The following is a 25086-nucleotide window of genomic DNA, read 5'->3' as shown; positions in this document are numbered from 1 at the left end:
TGACCTGCCCGCCTCAGCCTCCCAAAGTGTTGGGATTACACGTGTGTGACACCGCACCTGGCCCATAACTTGTGATATTTAAATGGCATCATATGGAAGGGCTGCCCCCAATTGTTGAATTCTACCGTAAACAGGCAAGAGATGTGCCTCCCTCACCGGAAACTCTGGCTCACTGCCTTCGTTTTTTCCAGGGTTCAGCTATGGTGTACTTTCACAATCATGCTCACCGTGGTATGTGCTAGGTATACAGGCAGGGAACATCTGCTTTACAAAACGTTAAAAATCTGCTTTCACATAATAAGATTCCTTGAAACCAAAAGACAAGCATTTCCAAACTTCCAAGCTTGATTTTACAATTACAGAAAGTTGGCTGCTCAGTGCCCCGCTGCTGGATACAGCAAGAAGTGTGCTGCAGGCTCTCCCCAGCACCACACGCTCCAGAACAGGCCCCGTGTCCGTGTTACATACTGTGTGTTCAGGGCCACATGTCTAATAGGATGATGGATCTCAAAGAGCTCTCATCATTTATTTGTTGGCTTGAGTTATGATGCTCATATATTTTCCTGGCATACATTCACACCTGTGCCTTGACCACCACTGGGATCTGTCCCTCAGGAAACTGGCAGGAGCGAGTCATGATTGAAAAGCTTGTTTAGGAGTTAATGTCACCTCTGGTTACATCACAAGCACACTTCTTATCTGGAAGTAACTCCATCCCCCAACAAAAATGTGTCTTTTTGTTTTTTTTTTTTTGAGCCAGAGTCTCGCTCTGTCACCCAGGCTGGAGTGCAGTGGCGCAATCTCGGCTCACTGCAAGTTCCGCCTCCCGGGTTCACGCCATTCTCCTGCCTCAGCCTCCTGAGTAGCTGGGACTACAGGTGCCCGCCACCACACCTTGCTAATTTTTTGTATTTTTAGTGGAGATGGGGTTTCACCATGTTAGCCAGGATGGTCTTGATCTCCTGACCTCCTGATCCACCCGCCTTGCCCTCCCAAAGTGCTGGGATTACAGGCATGAGCCACCACGATTGGCCTATAAAAATGTTATTTTTAAAGAATCAAAATTGGCCAGGCATGGCGGCTCGCGCCTATAATCCTAGCACTTTGGGAGGCCGAGACAGGCGGAATGCCTGAGGTCAGGAGTTCGAGACCAGCCTGGGCAAGACGGTAAAACCTTGTCTTTACTAAAATACAAAAAAATCAGCCAGGCATGGTGGTGGGTGCCTGTAGTCCCAGCTACTCAGGAGGCTGAGGCAGGAGAATGGCGTGAATCCGGGAGGCAGTGGTTGCAGTGAGCCAAGATCACGCCATTGCACTCCAGCCTGGACAAAAGAGCACAAGACTCCATCTCCAAAAAAAAATCAAAATGAAGAAAAAACTGGGCTATAAATTTCTTAATGAAATACTAGTAAAGGTAACGGATTGGACCCATGTGTAATTTCATTTCCTCCAAAGCCTCCACCAAAGATACAATAAAGGAATCCTTAAAAGCCATCAATCCTTAAAAGTGAGGAGAACAAGGTAAATAATGGCAACATGATGCTAGAGGTGGAAACGTGACGGGCAAATGACAACTGACCTGGCAAGTCGAGTGGGGAATGCCAAGGCATCAACGTGGCAAACGTCTCAGAGGCTTGGAAGGTGGCAGGAGGTAGGGAAGAGGAAGATGGGTCCCCAGACACCCTCTCCTACTCCAGGCCATGGGAAGATCTCTGAAGCAGAGAGCCCCAGATGGAGCCAGGGGCTTGGGTACCATTTCAGTCAGAAGATCCAAGTGATAGGCACATACTGATTGATGTATGACGACTTTCCTCTTTCCCTACCTGGCACTCAGAATGCAGGGAGCCATGCCTTGACCTACCTGACCGAAAAGATGAGCCTGACCCTACCTACCGTCTAGTCTCAACACTGTGGCGAGGGATCCCTACAACATCAAAGTCTCATCATGACACTCCCTTGGGGGAAACCCCGAGTAAAAGCCAAAGCCCTTACCATGACCTAAAAGGTCCCACCTTATCTGAAGCTCCATGATCCTCGGCCTCGGCTTCTACCACCGTTTCCTCCCTGCCAGCTAGACTGGGCTCCTTACTGGACACTGAACCCACCAACCGTGCTCCCTCCCCTGGGGCCTTTGCACTTGCTTTTCTCTCTGCCTGGAATGATCTTTTCCCGGGTGTCTGAAAGTCACATTCACTTCCTTGAAGTCTTGACTCAAACACTTTCTTTGGTGAGATCCACCTTGGCCACTCTACTAAAACTGCACCCATACCTCCCTACCCTTTCCATATCCAATTTTTCATTCATTTTCTCCTTAGCCTAGCACTTACCACTACTTGGCATATTAACACAGTATTTTTCATACCATAGGCTTCAAGAACACAGAATTTTTGGTCTCTTCTAAATTACTGATGTGTTTCCAACATCAACAAGAATGCTTAGCATAAAACAGGCACTCAATATTTATTGAGGCCAGGCGCGGTGGCTCACGCCTGTAATTCCAGCACTTTGGGAGGCTGAGGTGGGTGGATCACCTGAGGTCAGGAGTTTGAGACCAGCCTGACCAATACGGAGAAACCCCGTCTCTACTAAAAATACAAAAATTAGCCTTGTGTGGTGTTAGGCGCCTGTAATCCCAACTACCTGGGAGGCTGAGGCAGGAGAATCGCTTGAACCTGGGAGGTGGAGGTTGCAGTAAGCCGAGATCGCGTTACTGTACTCCAGCCTGGGCAAAAGAGCAAGAGTTGGTCTTTCATAAACAAATAAATTTATTGAATAAAAAAAGAAACTGGCCAGGCGCGGTGGCTCAAGCCTGTAATCCCAGCACTTTGGGAGGCCGAGACGGCGGATCACGAGGTCAGGAGATCGAGACCATCCTGGCTAACACGGTGAAACCCCATCTCTACTAAAAAATACAGAAAACTAGCCGGGCGAGGTGGCGGGCGCCTGTAGTCCCAGCTACTCAGGAGGCTGAGGCAGGAGAATGGCGTAAACCCGGGAGGCGGAGCTTGCAGTGAGCTGAGATCCGGCCACTGCACTCCAGCCTGGGCGACAGAGGGAAACTCCGTCTCAAAAAAAAAAAAAAAAAAGAAACTTCCCGAGAACAGAAAGACAGGAATTTCCAGGTTGAAAGGCCCACCAACTGCCCAGTGCAGACTTTTAAAACACAGGAAGCAAAGACAGAAGAGTCTACAAGTTGACAGAGGTTACAAACAAAAGACCACACACATCAGGATGCCTTCAAACTTGACAGCAATGTGGGTAAGTGTAAAACAATGGTAATTTCTTACCTACAATTTATTCCTAGCCAAACTCTCAGATATGTCTGAAGGTAGAATAAATGCATTTTGAGTCTCTCGAGGTCTAAAAATGTTTTTCCTCCACACATCCCTGCTCCATAAAGCTACTAGAGGGTACAGGCCACCTGTGCCAGAAAGCGCAGTCAGTCCTGTCATCAGATGGGGTGCAGGGAGAAGGAAAGGAAAGCTCCGGGGTGAGGACAAAGGGAGATTCTGGGGTTGGCAACTGCACACTACGGTGCAACCACTCCAGACAGAAAGAGGGAAGCCAGTGGGGACCAAGCCTCTGCCATGTACAGTCCCTCCAGCCTGATAAAACTACTAGAGGATGGGCGGCACTGAAAGAGTGGAATAAACCAAGAAGGCAGGACGGAGCATCCAGAAAATGGGAATCTCACTCAGAATAAAGGCAGAGGACGTCCCAGGCCAACAGCCGGCAGCCTTCCGGACAAGGCAGGAGGACCCCAGGAGGGACCGCACAACGGTGGGAGGAGGACCGACTATCTGAAGGGACCACCTTGTGGGAATATGCACTAAGGAGAGGGAGAGGAAGTAGCAGTAGGGACAAGTAACGCTCAGCTGAGCGGGGAGTGGTGCATTTTGTGTTCAGGACACACAAGAAGTAGAAGGAAAATGACTGTTTAGAAATACGGAGCTGCAAGAAGAAACCAGGGCAAGTGGGGAAGAACGGGCATGGGACTACTGGAGTCTTCTACAGGCCATTTAAAGAATTCTTTTATGTATTTCTTTAAAGAAATCAGAGTTAACTTTCAACAAGATAACGCTGACTTCTCAACTAAGCTCCCCGCTCTTCCCACGTAGGGTGACTTGTCCTTCCCAGTGTCCACCCACCAAGTGCAATGGTGACAGTGCCGGTACCCAGCGTCCAGGCAGGAAAACCAGGACAGAATCCAAGAGTACTTTGAAATAGTTTTATTGGCTCATAAGACCTTTGCATATAAAAAAAATACCCAAAACACTATGCAGTATTAAATCACAATTACATTTTTTTACCAATTAAAACTACCCAGAATATACATTTTTTAAAGAAAAAAAAATCCTACAGAACTGAATTCTGAAATGACATTATGACTTAAATACTATGACAAAATAGATAATTCCTTATAACATTAATTCATTGCACAAAGCTGCCAGATATTTTCATAAGCATAACCGCTGCACCAAGTGCAAACGAACACAATTTCAAAGTTACACATTTAGTTGAAATAACTGCGCCTCCACCTATGAGACTCTTAAATTTCTGGCACGAAATGTTGGTCTGTTCTAACTTCCACCAGGCAACCAACTTTGCAATCCAGTTTCTTTCTTTCTGGCCCTCTCTTAAAAAAAGCAACATCCTTCTGCTGTCATGGCCTGAGGAGTCAGCACCTCCTCTGCTTGAAGAAATCGACTCCCCTCAACTCTTCAGGCAGGTACTCCTGATCCACAGGCTCGCTGTACATGGGGTTGTACTTGTAGCCTTTGCCATAGCCCAAATCCTTCATCAGCCTCGTGGGCGCGTTCCTCAGGTGCAGGGGCACGGGGGGCAGGGGCCCCTGGTGGTTCCGCAGGCAGGCTTTGACGTTGTTGTAGGCGCTGTACACCTCAATGGACTTTGGAGCTCTGGCAAAGTAGACCACACACTGGGCCAGAAGCACCTGCCAATGACACAGAGGACACAGTTTACTAGCAAGATGGCGAGCTTCCGTTCTGCAGAGCCCCTCCTGACACAGCCCGAGGTAGTTCTGAGAAGATCCCCACATACCTTCATTAGCCCCTTTTGTGCCTACGGTCTGGACAACCACCCATCACAGAGAGAAGAAATTCCCATGAGGTGAGAGGCAAACCAGGTGAGTGGTTTTCATTTCTTTTGTAACCGAAGGACTTTTTACTAAATCAAACTTTTCTTAAGCCCCCAATGTATAAAAGAGATGAACATGAAGCTGCTCTGGGGACGAACTTGCAGAGGCTTCCCGTTCAGCTCCTTTAACATCTCCGCTCCCTGGAAAATATGGAGCGTGTGCTCTGAACCCCGGAATCCCGAGGACAGTTTGAACATGACCTCGTTGACGTGGACTAGGCTGCTTGGCTTTTGAATTCCAATGGTAGACTCTTAGACTCCTAGAGAGGGAAGCCTATTCAGTGGGCCCAATACATCAATGGTGAAGGAGGGACATTTATTCAAATCTACAAAGGGACAGAGCACAAGAGAGAAAAGAAGTGATTTGCCAGAACTGAGCGGATTACTTTACCTCACATTCGGGCATGCCTATGAAGTGGCAGCCTTGGTAAGCAGCAACTGCTTGTGTCAACGCAGACGGGTCTGCCAGCCCTGCCACACACGGAGACAAAGGAGAGCTTCAGTCACGACACACGGTCCTCCTGGCCTACGTGCAGGCGACCACAGACCACCACTGCTTCTACACTCGGTGACCGAAACAATCCCATGTAGCACACCGGACGGACTTACCTCTAGTCTCTGATCACATGAACTTATGCAAGGAATGTTTAGTGAGTGGTTACCGTGCGGTGTTAAGAACTGTTTCCGTGTGGATAAAAACTCTACATCTAGAAACACATGAGTCTCTGTACAACACACACAAGAAGTGAAGGCTATGGAGACATTCGCCAGGATGGAAACACGAAAAACAAAACATCCCCTAAGACCAAAGAAGAGGAGACTTTCCTGATCTTCTTCACATAGTGTCTAGAGTCTTCCATGTCTATCTCGGGAGCTGCCCAAAGAAAACCTTGAACACCTGACTTCAAAGCAAATTTAAAAGCAGCTCATCTTATTGCAATACTCTGAATAGCCACTCATGTTAGGAAAAACATTCCCGAACAGGTAACAGAAAATGGTGACTTTATGAACACAAACATTCAAGAGCACATACACCAAGAAATAAACGACTGAGCTCAGGCATAAAGTCTTATCTCTGCCAGTCTTCTCCTGCCAGTCTCACATAGCCCTGAGACATTCTTCCCGCCCCCTACCCACCCCACCCAGCCAAAAAAACGCCACGATGTAACTGTTAGCCATTTCCCCACCCTCATGGACACAGGGCTCTGGGACCCTCTCATCACACTCACCTATGTCCTCGCTGGCAAACCTGACAAGCCTCCGTGCCACGTAGAGCGGGTCCTCTCCTCCCTCAAGCATGCGAGCCAGCCAGTAGAGGGAAGCGTTCTGGTCTGAGCCCCGCATGGACTTGTGCAGGGCGGAGATGCAGTTGTAATGCTCCTCACCTGACATCATAAAAAGCACCACTCACACAGAGCTCACAGGAGGGGCGTCCAAGCCATCTTCACCCCCGCTGGCTGACTTCCAGGAAGCTGAGCTAATAAAGGCCCTGAGAAAGCCGAGGAGAGGTTTGGGCAGCGCCTTAACTGTGCTCTGAGTGGGGTGGACTGGCTGCTCCGGCTTAATCCCAGGACATGCCCCAGCGCTGTTCTCTGTGGCGCCAGGGAGCCTGTTCAGTAACCCGGGCCTATTCAGGGGAAGAGGCTGCTGCAGCGGAAACCTGTGGCTGTCCACATGGAGTGCACACACAGGCACAGAGGCGGGGGGAGGGGACATTCACTTGGAAAGGTGGTCCTCCCAGCCAGTGGATTTGCCATTGACAAGAGTGGAGGGAGGGCAAGTCTCATGTTCTGGCTCCATCCTGTGGCCTACCATGTACCAGAGGAAAATCAACGGTGGGCCTAGTCGGAGCCAGGAGGATGTAGAGCCAAGTGGCAAGGGCAGCTGTTATAGCCCATCTGTTCCTCAGTGTCACTTCCAGCTGCCTTTCTGATATCCAAAGCCTGTGGTCATTTAAACCTCCTTCTGCCAGCCTTGCTGTGGGGACACCTGTGTGGCAGGGTCCCAGAGGGATCGACACATGGACTGCCAGCTCCCGCCCTCAAAGTATGGAAGCCTACTCTCTCACCGCCTGGTCTTATCCCATTTTTACCCTAGATTCACACGAAATCAGTGAAATGTGCTTTAGAAAAAGGCATATTTAAGGGCAAAAAATGACAGCTAAACAGTTCTCAGGAACTAAGCAGTGGCACCTGCACACATTTCACTATTCTCTGGCCGTCGTCCCTCAGGTAAGTTCAAGGAGGGGCACCCTCCTCAGGAGAAAGCACAGGATGGTGTTCCTGTGCGTCTCACTCCTCCCAGAGGAGCACCTGGTCTGTGCTCAGCATAAGCCCGTGTCCACAACACGACTGGCGCCAGTCACAAATCCTGGCAGCTGAGCTCGCTGGTAAGATGACAGCTGGTCTTCAGGTGGACGAGAGAGCAAGCAGAAGATGCTGGCCTCCCACAGGGGAAAGACCTGCGGGACCTACGGTTCAGCCCGAGTGATTCTGGTTTCTGAGAACCAGGGCAGATGGACGGGTCAGTCCAGCTACTGGATTTCTGAGGACGAACTGAGTGTCTCCTGTGCAGGGCTCCTGGTGCAGTCCGAGTGCTATGGACACTGGCAGAGAGGGTGTCCTGGATGAAATCTGCATGGTTCTGGCCTGCTCCCTCATCCTGCTGGCCCAAGCACTCTGGCTACGCTGTGCTCCTTTGCAGGGTGGAGGAAGGCAGGGAAGAGGGTAGCAGATAACAGGCCTGGCTAAACTCACGGGCACGGGGGCCGGAAGAAACGACCCAGGCCACTTTATGTCAAATTTAAACTCCCCCTACACAGGTGAGTCATCTTTTCCCGCTCTGTCAATGTCAGGGGCAGCACCACCAATAGAACGGGCAAGAGCACAGCCTCCGGGACCAGGCAGCCTGGGCTGGACCCCCAAGCTCATGGGCCATGGGCAAGTTCCTGATCCTCACTGTGCCTCAGGTTTCTCATCTGTAAAATGGGAACAACAAGACCACTTACCTCATGGGGCTGTATTAAATAACACACGCCTGGCACAGAGCAGGCACTGTAGAAAGATTCTTTTGCAACAGTGATAGATGCTAGTATTCTTCTATGCTACCTTCCATGTTTGCTTCTATTAAATACTGCTTTATACCCTGAAATTTACCGATTTATACCGAGCCCTGATGTCAATGCATGGCAGGAGTTTGCTCTCATGTAGAAACGCCTTCACTCCGATGCAGAAACATCACTGGATCCTACGAGTGGGTAACTATGTACTAGGTGACATATAAAAAATAATAACAACTCCGGGGGTGGGTCTTTGTCTCACTCAAGGTATAAAAAGGCCCAAGAGTATAAGCTAACAGGTTTCCAGGGCAATGCTTCCACCATCCCTATTTATAGAGCAAAGCCTGTAAAAGCAGCTTTCTCCAGGATCCGAATGATATTTCCACGTCTGCAGATCCACTGTGGGGCAGACATGTTGCACTGGGGTGGGGTGTGTGAGCACGCTCCTACTAGGAAGATGTGTAGGATGTGGGGTTCTTAAGGCTGTGGCACTAGGCAGCCTCCACTGCCCCCAGCTCCAAGCTATAGACAATGTGATCCCCACTGTGCAGAGCTCTGCAATGTGGGGCTCAAGAAGTGGGATTCCTAGGACTGAACCCCTCCAAGATCCGCCCTGTGTGTACGTGCGTGGAGGGGTGACCCCTCTCAGGAGCGTGAGGTAATGGGTGAGATCAGTAACAGCACAGCAAGGCTGGTGTGGAGGCAAACGCAGATGGGGGAAAAGGACAGTCTTGGGAACCAGTCAGACCTGGATTTAAGGGTCAGTTTCACTGCTTGCTTTGTGAACGCAGGCAAGTTTTGTTATCTTAAAATGGGGGTAATATTAACAGCTATCTCCATAAAGTTATTGTGAGAATTTCAAAAATGAATACACCTATAAAATATTCGATGGCTGAGTGTTAGTGAATGCCATGTTATACAGACCTCAACTGACAGTCGGATAAAATGTCAAAGAACAGTCCTAGTCGTTCCAATCAACACAAGGCAAATCCTTTGGGACACCTACAACAAGGGAGAGAGGCGGCTGCGGCTGCACCTGAGAAACCGTGGAGATCCTGACATGGTTCCTACAACAAGGGAGAGAGGCGGCTGCGGCTGCACCTGAGAAACCATGGAGATCCTGGCATGGTGAGATTTTTTAATGTCTTAAAATCTTTTTTCTGGTTCATATCTACAATTTTTCTATTTGGCCAAAAGTTAAGCAGGGCTCTACACCCAGAACGTGTTGCTTTTCAGACTTTGCAAGCATTCACATCATGCTCCAGAGTACAAGGGAGAGCCAGCCATCTGAGAAGGCCCCGCTGCGGGCACATTCACGTCACAATGTAGACAGGATTGCTTGTTCAACTTGCCAGTGTGTCTTTAGCACTAATGAACACGCCCGAGCTGCCATCAGCTGAGGCACGCTAAAGCCAAAGAGCTTTGGTCAGCCCCTCAAGGTCATGCAGTGGGTGTGCTCACCCACAAAGAGGCAGTGCCTGGAACCAAATTCATTCTTAAGCCCCTCCACCCCTTCTCTAACCAGTAAGGACTCTCCATTGTCACGTGGCACAGCCTACGTGAGATCTGGAACATTCAATTATCAGTTTCCTTTTCTGGCAGAGCTTTTAAAAATGTGGAAATTATATTCCACAGTTACCGCAATATGACTCCATCCAAAGTCCCACAAATGCTCAAGCAGCAGAAGTTTGCTCATCTACAGCATGTTATCTTCACCTTCCACTTCTTTTATAAAAAGATGCAAACGTGCTGTGCTAATGACATTTAATATTGGCAGGTCACAGATTTAATAAGAGCTGGTATTAAATCTGCCATCTGTAAATGCAGTTCTACACAAACAGATTAAGTGCACACAGCAAAATTAAATTTTTGAAAAAGCTACTACATAAAATAAAAACTTCAAGATCCATGACAATTTATTTTTTAGTATAGACTCCAGCAATAAAGCATTTTAATTCTCAATTCACACTAGTAAGTCATTATGGCAAAAGCCCTCTTTTTACTTACTGCCATTGTAAATGATCACAAAACACATTCACTGTCAAGTGAAGACACAGGCTTTCAAAGGTGATTGTATTCTGCACGGTGGGGAAGAGCCAACCACCCTCTAAGGTGAATGTGCAGCCTGCCATTTCCAACCCCAACACTCCTCTAGCTTCTCAACAGGGCAGCCTCTGCTTCAGGCCTCTCTTTGGAAAGGTCAGCCCTGTGTGGAAGGCTTCATACCAACATAGAGATCCACCTGAGAATCACTGGAATGCTTTGGACCCAGCTGAAAGTCAGGCTTCCGGAAATGAGACGGTGTGCACACACTTCTTTCCATATAGTTTCACTCTGTCCACAGGTCAATGACTTACCTGCCCGGTCATATAAAATGTGGGATCGCTGTAGGCCCTCCTTCACGTCATTCTCTGTGATCAGAACTCTACTGGGAGAATAGGATTGCCCACTCTTCTTACAGAACATCTTCCTGGAGCTTAACCTAGCCAGCACCGCCAGCTGCAGTCCGTTCAACCCAGCTCGGGCGTCACCGTCACTGAGGTAAGCCAGGGTGTCTACTGCTTTATCCTCTATGAACATGGCCGGCCTGGAACACAACCACGGTTAGTTACTGGCCACTCAGGCTGCGCCTCTTATCTGCACACGCCTTAGAAGCTCGTACTTCTCGGCAAGGACGCTGCAGAGTTCAAGGCATTTGACTCTTATTCTCACCTGTGTCAACGTGCTTAAGCATCACCAAGACTACGAACTGGCCGGGTCTCCTAAGCCACCAGGTTATCGCCCTGTATCTTATGAGTGTCGAGGGTATCTCACTGCATAGGTTCACACATCTACGTTTGTGTGAAACAGACACTGACTGGCCTGGAAAGTCACTGTTGACAGGTGGTCTCTCTGGTTCTACCCTACAGAACAGTGAAAACTTTATTAGAAATGCTAGCACCTCATTACCGTGTATGGAAAACATGTTCCAAATGCGGCCTACATCCCGATGAGACAGGCGTGCTTAGACCACTTTCCGCAAAGCGGAGAGACAGCATTCCATCTGAATACTAGCTCTGAAGGGCTCCAGATCACGCAGTTCAATTCCTTCATTTTAAAAACAACAAATTGGGTCCCTAGTTACTGTGAGCACAGCAGGTCCTGGAAGCAGGTCTCAGGAATCTTGGCCTGGGGCATTATGGAGGCTGCAGTGGGTCATCTCATAGTGGGCACTAATCATGCAAAATCCGCACAGGGTAGCAGAGAGGTCATTAGCCTGGGAAGCGACGAGAAGACTGCTGGTACATAGCCATGAGACCCTGGGTAAGCCACCTCACCTCTCTCCGAACATCAGGACTAAAACTAACCGTCACATTTCTAAATCTGGACCCTCACAAATAAGATCTAACTATGATCAGAAGGCGGATTCAGTAAAATTTTCTATTCCTAGTCGAGTTAAATAAGATATCTAACACATTTCATGACTTAGTGGGGTCTTATATTATTCCTGGCTGAGCTGCTAGCTGCACATTTGTGAAGCAACAAAATAAATTTTCAGTTACAGTTCACCATGTCATTATCAACATTCAGCTGAGAACATCTACAGTAAATAAGTCCATTAGGACTGTCCGAATCAGCCACCTGGAAAACAATGTACAGGCACCAATGGGGGCTGGACCGGGGAGGGGGTGGCGGTTTCCAAAGGGGACCCAGCTTGTCTGCTGGATCAATGCAGAACCCCTCACCATATACCCACTCACTGACACTACTCTGCTCACTGAGTAACCCAAATAACACCAATCTGCATTTCATTCATGGAAGGATTTGTTCCTAAGGTCTTAAAGATGCCTCGTCTCACCCCCACATGTACCAAAGTTGATTTCCAGTTATTCCTTGTGGGTCTCTCACCACACCTAAGACACCTGGCCAGCACCAGCTTTACAACAAAGGACTCTCTCTCCTTACTCGTGCCAATTGCCTGGGCCCCACCCACCGGTGCAGCCCGGAGACCCATCTTCCTCTCTCCTGATGGTAGCATTCTCTCAGCAGACCTTACCAGACACCAAAAAACCAAACACCAAGGTCATGTCACTGGCACTCTATAAAGCCTGTGGATCACTTCTCAACCAACAATTAGTTAGCAAGTCTTCTGGAAGATGATTTAGAAGATAATGACAGACAGAACATATACTAAAGAAAATGTATGGGGAAGGACCAGTATCAGAGGGGTGTGGCAGTACGTGACATGTGACATGCCTGAGAGGGAAGGGTGTACTCTCGGCCCCTTACTGCACTCAACCTGTGTGGGAAGACAGGTAGGGAGAACAGAAACTGCTTGGGCATCTCATTTCTGCCTCAGAACTAGTAAAACCAATGGATTCTCTCTCCTTGGAAAGCTGCCTAGCAACAAAAAGCCTTTAGGACAATTGAGGGAAGAAAAAGGAGTCAAAGCAGGAGCCCCAGCAGATCCTAACAGACTGAACCAGCCTATATCCTGCACCATGGTTGGGTTGTGTGTTGATTACATTACATTCATCATCTCTCCATCCCTACTACATGCTGAGCACCTCAAGGACAGGAATATTTTATTCTTCCTTTGCATTCCCAGACCTGATAGATGATAGGCATCCGATATTTGCACAATAAACAGACTAACTTTCAGTTTCATCATAATCTCAGAGTGAAACCTTTACTTCTTATAAATTATATGGAAAGTATAGAGAAAACAAAAAGAATCCATATTTCCAGCACCGAGAGATAAAAACGTACCTGTTATCTCACGGGAGAACGAAAGCTACTGTGTCAATTGTTGAATTTATGACCCATTCACCCATGCAGCCATCAACCTTACAGCTAACTTTTAAAACAAAAATTGGGACCATATTTTGTATAGTTTGACATCCTTAACCATTAAATAATTGTTTGAAAAGCAAGCTACTCAGACCTGTCAATATTTACTTTTTAAAAATTTACATTAAATTTTAAAAATACACAAAGGGAGAAAATTCACCTTCCCCTAGACTACCTTGACGTTAGTATTTGGTATGTGTCCCTTCTCCGTCAATTTGTCTTCTGTATGCATTTAGGGGCATGGTGTGCTCTTGGGACAATGACAAGATGGGTAGCCTTATATACCACGGTATTTACTAGTAGAAATGGCCTCATTTCCATTAGTCCTCATATACAGACGGGGAGGCAGGCCGTATTAATGAAGAGAGAAGCTGACTAGCAGTCTGCTCCACAGATTGACGAACAGTATGCTGTGAATAAGTCTTTAGCAATGATTATGGATTTTATGTGGTTGGAAAATAAGGTCTTCCTTTGGCTTTCAAACTCCTGACCAAAGCACAAGTGGTTCCACTCTTCTGGTTTGGAGTCACAGGGAATGGAGGTGCTGCCACTACGAAAGCTACCTGAGCTCCCGCCACTCCCTTCTTCTTCCTCCCCTTGGGCATAATCCACATTTTAAATTTCACCCCTGTCCAAAAAAAGGAAGTATTCTGAGGCCCAGATCAATCTGTCGGCAACTCTGTCCAAGTAATACAGGAGCTGCTGATAGCACTCACAAGGATCACACAAGAAAATTACAAAATGGAGACTCTCTGTGAAGAAGGCTGAGCAGGGAAAGGTTCCACTTAAACACCAAATAGATCTTGAACTCCCATTTACTAAGTTCTGAAGAACAAGGTAAGATATACTAAAATACCTTGAGATCTTAGAATGGGGAGCCCATGAAAGAACTCACGCCAAGAATGATGAAGGGATAGTTGTACTGATATTGGCAAAATCCCTCAGCGAACAGTAACTGCTGCACAAACTATTTTGAAAGAGTGTTCCCAGTCTAGAGAATTTACAATTATTTCTAAATTTAAGCATATATTTATAAAATGTTCTGCATTTATAAATAACCTTCCAAAGGTAGAATACAATAAAAAGGGGTGAAACCTATTCTGGGGATAGACTGCCCAAAATGTCGTAACATCCTACATGGAAATAAGCAATAGGAAGTCAATTATGTTATAATAAAACACTATTCATAATAAAATTGGTTAAAATAAATGCACTACAAAAGATTCTATTTCTAGTTAACAAAACCTAGAGATAAAAGCAGACTTAGAGAGCTTAGCTTCTCCAACCGACGAGAAGGGCTTTAATCTTAAAGAATACAGGAAGCCCTCTTTCTTCTTCCAGGTGCCTAAATCCTGAAGTTTTCCACACATTGGGTAATACTGGGATTTGGAGGATACTACTTAGATAGCTTGATGTATAAGGTGGAGAAGGAGTGTAGTAAGTAAAAATGTACCTGTTATTTCATGGTAGAACGAAAGAATATGCATGGCTTGGTTAAACTCTCCCTCTCTAAATTACAAACCAAACCCCACAGATCTCTTTCACTAAGGAAAAGGAACATTTCATGGTCAGGGTGATAATTGCTGTGTAGAGGTTCTCAACTAGGGATATGCATCAAGTTAGACACAAATGCAGCCACATGTACCTTACCTAGCACAGACTGAGCTCCAATCTCCAGGGACAGACGCTGGGCAAGGTATGTTTCTAAAATGTATCCCAGGGAAACGAGATGTGCAGATTTGGTTAAAAGGCCCTCCTGCTGCTTTACAGATGGAACGAGTTTGCTCCTAATCCATTACAAATGGATACAGAGTTGCTCTTACACAAAGAAGTGCCAAGAGAGAAAAGTCAGAATGGAAAAGCCGAGCAGTGGGTCCATCCTCTGTAAATCTGGCACCCCCACCCACTGCAGCACTTGAAGTCAGTGAGCAGGAAGACGTGCCTTACACACTGGTTCCATCACATTGAAGCTGGTGGGTCTTGGGCATTACTTAACCTTTTTGTGCCTCAGTTTCCTCATCTAGTAAATGGGATGGTAATGAGACCTACTTTGCAGAGCTGTATTGAGGACTGAATGAGATTAAGACATGTGGAATGCGTAGAGCAGTGCCTGCCATGTCATGAGACTGGACAAACACTGCTATTGGTATCAACAGTGAGGAGAATCACCCTCATCAGACTGTGCAACAGCATACTCTCCAGAACTGCACATATTCAAGGGAGAATCCCAGATGCTGCCGCTTCCATAACACCAGGGTGAAAGCAAAGAAAACAAAACTGACTTTCTCCACAAAGAGAGAAGGTACATTTCAGATGATGGCATCTTTCTGTTTAATCCCATGGAGGTACATGCCTTTCCAAATTACATTACTTGACAGGGGTCTGTAGTGGGTTGAATAGTGACCCCAAAAGATGTAAGTCCCAATCCCTGGAACCTGTCAATGTGACTTTATTTAGAAATAGGGTCTTTGTAGATGTAACTAAGGGTCTCAAGATGAAATCATCCTGGATTTAGAGTGTACCTTAAATCCAATGACAAATGTCCTTATAAAACACAGAAAAAGAGAAGACGTAAGGACACAGAGAAGACGTAAGGCCACCACGTGAAGATGGATGTAGAGACTGGAGTGACATGGTCACAAGCCAAGGAATGCCAAGAGCTATCAGATGCTGGATGAGAGCATGGCCTTGCTGATACCTTGATTCTGGTCTTCTGGCATCCGGAACTGTGAGGATAAAGCTCTGGGTTCTGAGCCACCCAGTTTGTGGCAATTGTTACAGCAGCCACAGGAAATGCACCCAAGGACCATGAGATCCATGGTTCCGGCTGCCGGTGCTTTTATGGCATTATTTTAACGCACCCTTACATTAAAACAGCTGTGTTAATGTACTAGATTAATTGTACTTAAAACACATTTTTAAATAAAAATATTGAAATCTACTCTATACCAACCATTTATTCTGGCCAGGACCTCGTATTCTGGAGTTCTACTACCTTTCTTTCTATTCAATGGCAGAAAAGATTATTTAAAACAATTTAAACTTTTATAAAAAGAAAAAAGAATCCATAGCCACCTCGTGTGGGGGCCAGTTTGTCAGGGGTTCTCCTCTCCAGATGGTTAGAGAAAAACCCCAGAGCCAGTTACGCCACAGCCCTTACCCAGGGACAGACGCCACTTTCAGTCTTCCAACCACCTCTTGGAACACAGCCTAGCTAGGCAGAGGGCAGTTATGGCTTCTCATTTCACTGTCTTGATCTCCAAAGACTTCTATCCTCTATCTGGTTCACAGAGAACTGATTCTTTAGAAGTGTTTTTGAATATGTGTATATTCTATGACCTAGGAATCTATACTCCTTCAAAGCAGCAAGCAGTGCACGATGATGAAACGCTAGTTTACTTTCTCATTTTCAGCAGCACAAGCTCATTCATCGTATCACAAATCATGGACATTTTTTTCCTGGCTTCCAAAATTAACCCAGAGCAGATAGCATGCTTCACTGTTTGTATCATGTGACCCAAATATTTTTTGGAGAGCAAAATATCTGAACATTGTTGCTTAGCCATACGAACCAAAGCAACTATGGCACAGACAATGAGCTTTCTATTTCACTAGTTAAATTCTGCTTATCCTTCAGAACTCAACTCCGCATCCCCTCAGCTAGGAGGTGAAATACTGGATTTCACATATTCTGAATGCTGCTTCTCTATGCCCACCGTACTTGGCGTATAAGCATGGCACTGGAAGTCGACCTGCTTCCCTAGCCTTCATCATACTGTGCTCCCTCTAAAGGCATAGGAACAAGCTTTTCAACCCTCAGCCAATGCCTAGCATATGCAGGAGCTCAATTTTGACTGAATAATAACTATAGGAGGGACTATTTTTTTAAAAAAAGGAACACTTATTTCACTTTAATGGGAATTTATCACTTACATGAGTATACTGTGTGACAACTCACAATTCCTCAAGTGCAATCAAGAACGGCTAAGCGGCAGCTTGATTAGTTTCCAAATCCAGTGCCCTGCTCACCTCCTCTCACGTGCAGTTCAACAGCCTGGAACTTCTCTGTAAATGTTCTAGTTGCTATCTAGGGCACCAAAACATGACACAAGAGTACAAATGCACACCAATAGCTTCCCGGAGAGAGAAAGTCAGTATTTGGGGTTAAAAATCTTATCTTTCAACTAGATTAGTGTCACCAAATCTGATTTATATGCACAAGGATGTATATACAGCTATCAACAGGGATTGGAAAGCAAAATTTTACCTAAAACAACTAAAAGATATCATAATCCACTCTTCATTATCCATGACAGTTGGGGTGGCAGGTACTTGGATGTAGAAATCACTTGTAAGAGTTCTTTCTGTGGCCTATGATATCTCCTAACTTAACTTCTTGCTAGAATTGCTAACAAGTAGGCCAATTAATGGATTTAGGCTTAATATTCTTTCATTTTACTCTGCTTGCTGCTGATGAAAAGGGCAACAGTATTAAAGAAAAAGGCTCCTGATACCTGGGTAATTATCCCTCATGCTGGATGATACAAAAAATATTAAACTACTTTTCTCATATTGAAAGCTAGGATTTATTCACTTCCAAACCATTCATCAAGCACATCATGTGCGCCAGGCACTGTGCTGGTGATGTGAACAAGGTCAAGCTCCTGTCCTCACAGTTTCTCCAGGAAAGCAGGGGACACAAGACAGCAAATATAACTGGGATCAAGTCTAAGCAAGTGGTAGTGGAAATAGTAAATCATTTACTGGATATGGGAGGTTTTCTCTGAAAAGCAATTTTAGCAGATTAAGAATCTCTAGCTCATTTTTATATCAGTTTCAATAACTAAATCTTAATTATTTCACTTGATCTTCTCAAACTTTAATGCGCCTGCAAATCACCTGAGGATTTTTAATAATAAAACGCAGCAATTCTCACAAGGATGAGCTGCCGCCCTTTCTCACTTCATTTAAACGCCTGCATAGCAGTGACTAGGGAGAGGCGAAAAAACCTGAGGGCATCTGAGTAGCAACTGATTATTATTAACTTCACGTCATCAATATTAATTATTGATCTCATGTTCTAGTTCATGAACTGATGACAAGAAATCAATAAAAATCACCCTCGACATGTACCTCCATGCAGAGTATTAAGTTGCAGACACATTACAATAACCAGTACACAGAACAAAGAGCACACACAAACATGAAGCAAGTTAGGATTTTCCCTCTTCTTTCAGTTTGTCTTTACCATGTGGTTCTATGAGTCTGTAATGAGATTTCTGTTATAGGAAAGCTACACAGGTTGAGTATCCCACATCTGAAGTGCCTGGGACCAAAAGTGGTCTGAATTTCCTATTTTTTTGATTTTACAATATTTGTATTATACACTTACCAAATGAGCAACCCAAAATCCAGAAATCTGAAGTGTTCCAATAAGCATTTCCTTTGAGTATCATGAAGGTGTGCTCAAAAAGCGTTAGATTTGGCAGCATTTTGGATTTCAGATTTGGGATACTAAACCTGTACTAGATGTGAGGAGCTGGCAGCCCCCTTAGGCTCTGAGAAATGCCCACCACATAAAGGGCTTCTCAGTATGAGTCCACGTGGCTGGTAACAGCAGGTTCCACACACTGCTTGTGGCCACACATCTCATGGCTATCCCCATCACCACGGGATTCCAACACGAGGCCACTCTGTCCTACCCAGTGGTCCACGGGCCAAATGTTGCAAGGCTTTCATGAGACACGGCGGAATTCTTCCTCCATCTCAGACAGGAGCAAATGGGGCCAGACACATAGGGAGAGCCTGTTGAAACCTAAACCCTGAGCCTAAAACTATGCTTTGTACTTTAATCCTCACAGAAAAGTGGCTCCAGAACTTGGCCTCAGGGCAGGCGGGAGCGGCTGCAGAGTCCACAGCAGGCGGAGGTGGGCAATAGCCCCTCATCAGACCAGATTATGTCCCCCAGCAGCACTTTAGCCAGCACATGAACAAATACCATCTGAAGAACATGCTCTCATACGAAAAAAGGAAAACCTCTGACGCAAGAAATCAGATTGATTACCTATGAGACATACTCGGGGCATTAATGAGCTCATGTGGTGCTCATCATGCAGAAATAGGTCACCAAAAGGATAGGGGCAGCCTCTAATGTCATTTTCAGTTAACATTCCTTCACTTTCATGAAGTTGAGTTTCAAGCATGTAAAAAGGATTACATAATTTTAAGGTTACAAGTTACATTAATTTTTACTTGATTTTTTTTAACAAAATGCTAAACTGCAGGTTAAAAAGAAACGGAAACAAGTTTACAATGCTCAAAAGAGTTGTGTGGTAAGTCTGGGGAATATCTATCTATTTATATGTTCTATTCAGTGAGGGACATAAACCCTTTCAAATCATCAATGAGGGACATAAAGCCTTTCAAGTAATCAATAAGGCTTCCCAAAGAACCCTAAGCACAAAAGCAAACACCCAAGAGCTAAAACAACAAAGCAAAGTTAAAGCTTGAAGAATTATAGAAACACACATCAGAGGCTAGAAAATGCATCTTAAAGTTTGCAGGGATACCTTTGTTAGGTATAATCGAACATTTCCCTCCTCTTTTATTTTCATTACGGGCAGATCAACATTTCTTCTCTGTCCCCACCCTCTCCTCACTGATGCCCGGCCCTTTCTGGCCCCCTGCCAGAGGACTCTCTGGGAGGTGTGTGCCCCCAGGACGCTGCACACTGTCAACTTACTCTGAGCTGCTGTTGCTGCTGTGGCTCAGAGGGTCAGTGGGACGGCTAGAGTCTAGGACGTGGATTCCCAGGGAGTTGATCGCTCGCATTAAAATAGTCACCATTGCCTCTACTGGAAGCTTCTCAAGAACAATCACTCGACAGCGGCTCAGAAGAGCAGCGTTGACCTGGAAGGAAGGGTTTTCAGTGGTTGCCCCAATCAGAGTGATCGTCCCACATTCCACGTGAGGAAGGAAAGTGTCCTAATCATGGGAGGAAAACAGAAAAAAGTGATTCCAGTCAACAGCCACCTGCAGAATCCTATGTAAGTTGGCTATCCATTCCTTTCTTTTCCTCATTTTTCTCTGTCGAGTTCAGGAATAGCAGCAGCCTTATATTCATTGAATATGGATGCAATATTTGGGGGAGTACGACTCTTGCTTTTAAGTCTAAAACACATCTTCTGGAATGACTGTCTAAGCCTGATCTCTTGCTGCTATGCAGACTAATAGCTTTAAGTAGAATTCTAACTTAGTTTCAACATAAATCATTTCTTTACTCAGAAAAGCATCTTCTACCCAAGGCTGAACTGGCACATAGCTTATATGTAACAGCTATTTATTTACAGACGAGAAAGAACACACAAAAACATTAACACTTCCAAAATCTTATTCCACTGCAAGTACTCAATCATAGTATTACTCCTGACAAAGTTGGTCATTATGCTGTTTTAGAAAAAAATACTAAGATGAGTCAATGGTCCAATATGACACCTAGAATGCTAACATTCCATCAGAACTTTAAAAGGGTCTGTTTATTAAAAAAGGTTCAAAAAAGGCTTAGTAGAGTTTTGTGAAACATTCTATGTATGATTAAAAAGTTGCAACAAAATACACTAAAAAGTTATGCCTAAACTTTATTTTAATTTGTTTTTATTTAGAGTATAGCTCCCAGATCTTAGCCTGGTAAAATTTTAATGTCATTTTTTAAAATCCCAAAGCGGCTTTGTTTGTAAAAACAGCTTGTGTCCTCTTATTTCAGAAAGCCATTTAAATAAACAGTAATCATTAGCTCTTCCAACACTCACCTTGAAGAGAGCTTAGAGTTACAGAAAATACAGATTAATTTTGAAAATAAAAATACCGTTAAAGAAATTTTTAAAAACCCGTTAAAATAATGATCTTAAAATCATTATTTTACTGTTCACAATGACTCCTAGTATTTAGATTAAAAATTTCGAAAACTGGAAAATCTGATTCAAAGCTGCTTTTCTGATATGTATAGCTCAGGTATATACCAAACATTTCATTTATCAGATAGAGAAAGCATTTTCTTATGACCAAAAAACACTAAGTAATGTGTGGGGAAATAGGCTTGAAGGAGATGGGTTGACAAGCCTATGCTTCTTTGTAAACAAAGCTCACAATAATAAGTCTCTAGCATTTGTATAGTGATCTCACATACTTTATATTCTGTTTGATGTTCACAACGACCAAAAGGTAGAAGGAAGTTAATATACCTGCTGAGATTTATTGAACCGATGAATCTCATCAATAAAAAGGACGGTTTTCCTTTTGAAAAAGCTCTTTTCATTTTGAGCTTGTTTTATGACATCTCGCACATCATTTGTCTTGGCATTTGTTGCAGATAATGTCACAAACCTTATGCTATGTTTCTTGCTGTTGTTGGCTATGATGTGAGCCAGAGTGGTCTAGAAAAGATGACATAGATAGAGTTTGAAAAGCTGATAAGACACAGAGAGACCAGCACCCATGGGAACTACTACAAGCAGCATCACTATTTGCCAAACAACTTGAACTCTGAAGAATGCTTAGCAGCACAGATACAAGCAAAAATACCACAGTACATTTACAAACAAAAACACAAAAACCAACATTATAAATAAAACAGGAAAGTAGCTAAACCTTAGGCTAATCCTGACCTTTTCTCCTCTGTCCCTAACTACCTTTGATTCCTTTTTGGGGGACTCTTTAAGATCTTTGGAATCCCAGTAAAGAGCAGCTGTCTTGATTTAGCAGAGTAACAGCTGTGACCTCTCACCAAAGAGAAAATTCTCCCTCCTCCAGCCAAGACAGCACTGCTGCTGAAGGACCTAGGTGCAGAACTCATCACAAAACCACAACTGAAAGCTCAGCACAGCTGAGAAAAGGAGAGTGAGGGAGCATCTGCCTTGAGACCAATGACATCGACCCAGCATTTGAGATGACTGCAGGCCACTTCTGCATGTTCACTCTGGTAGGAGATGAAGGGCAGCACTGGGGTCACATTAGCACTTACTAGAAAACCAAGGCGACCCAAGTAAGGCACTTCTTGGGTGCTCCACAAATATGTATATGCTGTTGTTAATATGAATGTTGTTATTGTTATTAGTACTAAAGGATGAGAATACAGAAAAACTGAAGACCGTTTAATGAGTGGGACAAATCTGCACCTGAATGGAAAGGTGGCACTTTGTTTTCTAAAAGTTGTAGAGCACCCATTCTGTGGCTGCTTCTTTACCAAATCCCCGCCAGCCTGCCTTTTGGAATCAGGCTAGGATGTCACAGATGCCTAGGCTTGCAAATGACCAACGCCCACCTCACTGAGCAGCCTGAACAACCCAAAGCTCTTGCCTGGTATCTGGTAGGTGGGAGGAGGTCACCCACTCCTCTCCCTAAAGACCTTCTTGCTGTCTGGCGCCACCAACAGCTGATTATCCATTCTCATGATCGTATGTAAAGACTTCACAATTACTAAGAATGATACTGCTCAATCCCTTAAATGCGGTTAACAACTAAATCCATGGGGACAGACGTCAACAATTTGACCACCATCATCGTAAAATCTTATTTGGGATAGATGTGGTTTATTCCTGGCCCAAGGGAAGGCATGAGTGCAAACAAGAAGGCAGAAAAAGGGCAATTCATTCCAGGAACTGGAGTTTAAGGGGGTGTGGTTAAGTTGTGGGAGATAAAGCTGGAAAGAAAAATAGGAGAAAAATCATAAAAGCCTTGTGTGCAAAGGAGTCTGAATCTCAAAGCTACAAGAACTCTCTACAGTTTGACCCCTGAATTCTCCCTTTCCCTCCCTGATGCTGGTTCTCCCCTATTCTGGATAAAAGAGCATCCTGTACTTAAGCACTTCTTAGCTTTCTCTGTTTTCTGGCTCACCTCCTCCATTTTTTCTCAAGTGTTTTTCCAATGACATGCTTTCTAGACTCACGATATCCTAACTGCCCTCGTCTGGACTTGTGCTAACCCCTCACGAAGGGACACAGAACTGGACACCAAAATGCACGGATGTTTCTTCTCTAGAGTACAAGGCATTATGAGAAAAGTTACGGAAATACCGAATGAAAATGACTTGCAGATGAAAAAGTTTTTATGTTAGTTTTGTAAATATATGTGAATATATTTAGTAAAATAAATATATCCTCAAGAATATAAGAATGTTAAATAAACATATTCTCAAGAATAAATAAATACCAGTCTGTTAAACTAACAACTAGTGGAAAGGGAAGGAAGCACAACAGAATCCGATTTCTTTTTTCAAAGCTGAAACCGTATTACGTACAAACGGAATATACAAACGTTTCTTTACAATTTAAACACGCTGATGCCTTGCGAATTCGGTTACTAAATCAAAGTCTGGGGAGAGGGCGGGGAGACCGATGGAAGATAAAGGCAGATCAAATCTAAGAGTCCACATCTTGTAAAACTATGGATTCACAGACATCGTCCTTTTGAAAACCCGGGAAGCCTGCCTCCCGAATCTGGGGGTGTGTACCCTTTTCACACTCATCACAGACTCCACCTGTGGACCAGGCACTGCCCCAGCCCAGCCTGCGTCTGCACCCCTGGGCCCTCTTATCCAGGAGAGTCAGGCGGCTTCTTTGGGGGGCAGCACACGCGGCTCTCGGACCGTCAGCTGCATCCACCGCCGAGTGAACTACGGAAGCCCTGCGGCCAAGGCTGCACTCACCTTGCCGCAGCCCGGCGGCCCCCACAGGATAAGCGAGGGGATTTCGTTGGTCTCCAGGAGCGAGCGCAGCAGGGTATCCTGGCCCACGGCCCTGCTCTGCCCGAAGTAGTCCTGCAGCGTGTCGGGACGCATCGTGTCGGCCAGCGGCTTGCCCTGGAGCATCTGTCGGATCTCCTCGGCCGCCAGCGCCCGGGGGCGGCCCCCGCTACTGGCCCCAAAGGCGGTGGCGGCTTCGGCAGCGTCCGCGTCCCAGTGCCCCGGGTCGTCCTCGCCGTCCGCGTCCCCGTCCCCGTCGCCATCGCCCACCGCCTCCTCCTCCTCCTGCGCCTCCGCCTCGTCCCAGCTGCGCGGAGACGCGCTCCCTGCCGCGGCGGCGGCCGCCGGCCTCTTCCCCGACCCCTTCCTCCCGGGGCTGCTGGAGCGGGCCACGGGGAAGTCCGGGATGAGGCGGGCGCCGCTGGGCGTGGGCGGCGCGTCGTAGCTCTCGCGGCTCTCAGTCTCGCCGCCGTCGTCGCCCTCCTCGCCTTCGCCCTCGCTGCTCTCGGCTGCCGTCGGGGTGGCAGGCTGCTTCAGCGCCGAGCTCTCTGACAGCCGCCGCCTCTTGGCGCCGGGCGGCGAGGGCCCCTTGGCCCGCTCCCCGGCGCGGTGCGACCCGGCCGCGGGTTCCGCGTGCCCCGCGGGGTGGAGCAGCAGACAGCGGTCCAGGTGCGAGTTGATATGTGCGGCGGGCATCATCTGCTGGCACACGGGGCACTGCACCTGGTGCAGCTGCGAGAGGAAGGGGTCGTCTTCCGGCCCGCTCACCTCCATGGCGGCCGCCGCCCTCCCCGGCGCTGCCGCAGCAGCCCGTGCACACGCCGAGGCCTCCGATGCCCTCCGCTAGGCCCAGCCCCGCACGACCCTCGCTCGGGGAGCCAGCAGGACGCTCGCGGGCCGGGGGAGGGCGCCGCTCATGCCTCACGTCCGCAGCTCCCGCGTCCGCCCGCCCTCGACCGGCCGCTGGCAGCGCCTCGCGCGGCGTGTCGGGAAGTGTAGTCCGTCGCCGTTTGCCCCGGAGGCGGCAGCGCCACGCGCGGCATGTAGGGAAGTGTAGTCCGTGGCCGTTTGTCCCAATCCCCGCCGATAATACCTCGCGTGGCACTTCGGGAAGTGTAGTCCGCGGGCATTCGCCCCAGCCGCCGGGCGTCCGTTTCCGACTCAGAACAGCTTTTGTGAGGGGTCGCGGGGCGAGCGTGGTGCGCGTGCGCGAGGTTGCGCGGGGGAGGACGCCGCCGTCAGCCCGGGCCTGCGAGGCGCGCGAGGGCCGGGAGGAGCCGCGGACTGCGCGCGGTAGTTGGAA

The 25086-nt window shown here is 46.6% G+C and overlaps 2 protein-coding genes across 3 annotated transcripts in view; one reads left to right on the top strand and one right to left on the bottom strand.

Moving 5' to 3' along the window:
* Nucleotides 1-4214: 4214 nt before the first annotated feature.
* Nucleotides 4215-24829, bottom strand: WRNIP1 (WRN helicase interacting protein 1). Of its 2 annotated transcripts, none has more exons than XM_033216048.1 (7): nucleotides 23748-24829; nucleotides 21286-21477; nucleotides 19788-20029; nucleotides 10573-10802; nucleotides 6387-6542; nucleotides 5549-5628; nucleotides 4215-4954 (listed from the first exon to the last, which is right to left on the bottom strand). In XM_033216048.1, the coding sequence occupies exons 1-7, from the start codon at nucleotides 24555-24557 to the stop codon at nucleotides 4679-4681; spliced, it is 1986 nt and encodes a 661-aa protein (XP_033071939.1). In that variant the 5' UTR covers nucleotides 24558-24829; the 3' UTR covers nucleotides 4215-4678. The 2 variants fall into 2 exon arrangements, with proteins under 2 accessions (XP_033071939.1, XP_033071940.1); XM_033216049.1 differs by having other exon boundaries at nucleotides 19788-19954; nucleotides 23748-24823.
* The window catches only part of MYLK4 (myosin light chain kinase family member 4), a 105833-nt gene continuing 100782 nt past the window's right edge, over nucleotides 20036-25086 (top strand). The window contains exon 1 of the mRNA XM_033216050.1: nucleotides 20036-20091. Within this exon, the coding sequence (XP_033071941.1) occupies nucleotides 20036-20091 (56 nt within the window). The remainder of the gene's footprint in view (nucleotides 20092-25086) is intronic.

Source organism: Trachypithecus francoisi, unplaced genomic scaffold (genome assembly GCF_009764315.1).
Source record: "Trachypithecus francoisi isolate TF-2019V2 unplaced genomic scaffold, Tfra_2.0 Lachesis_group10, whole genome shotgun sequence".
Lineage (NCBI taxonomy): Eukaryota > Metazoa > Chordata > Mammalia > Primates > Cercopithecidae > Trachypithecus > Trachypithecus francoisi.
This window is presented reverse-complemented; position numbering and strand designations above follow the sequence as displayed.

Coding starts and splice junctions, on each gene's coding strand:
- WRNIP1 (XM_033216048.1), bottom strand. CDS start 24,557: ATGGAGGTGAGCGGGCCGGAAGACGACCCCTTCCTCTCGCAGCTGCAC. Junction 20,030..21,285: donor GGTTCAATAAATCTCAGCAG/GTATATTAACTT, acceptor TCCCATGATTAG/GACACTTTCCTTCCTCACGT. Junction 4,955..5,548: donor TAGGCATGCCCGAATGTGAG/GTAAAGTAATCC, acceptor TGTCATTGGCAG/GTGCTTCTGGCCCAGTGTGT.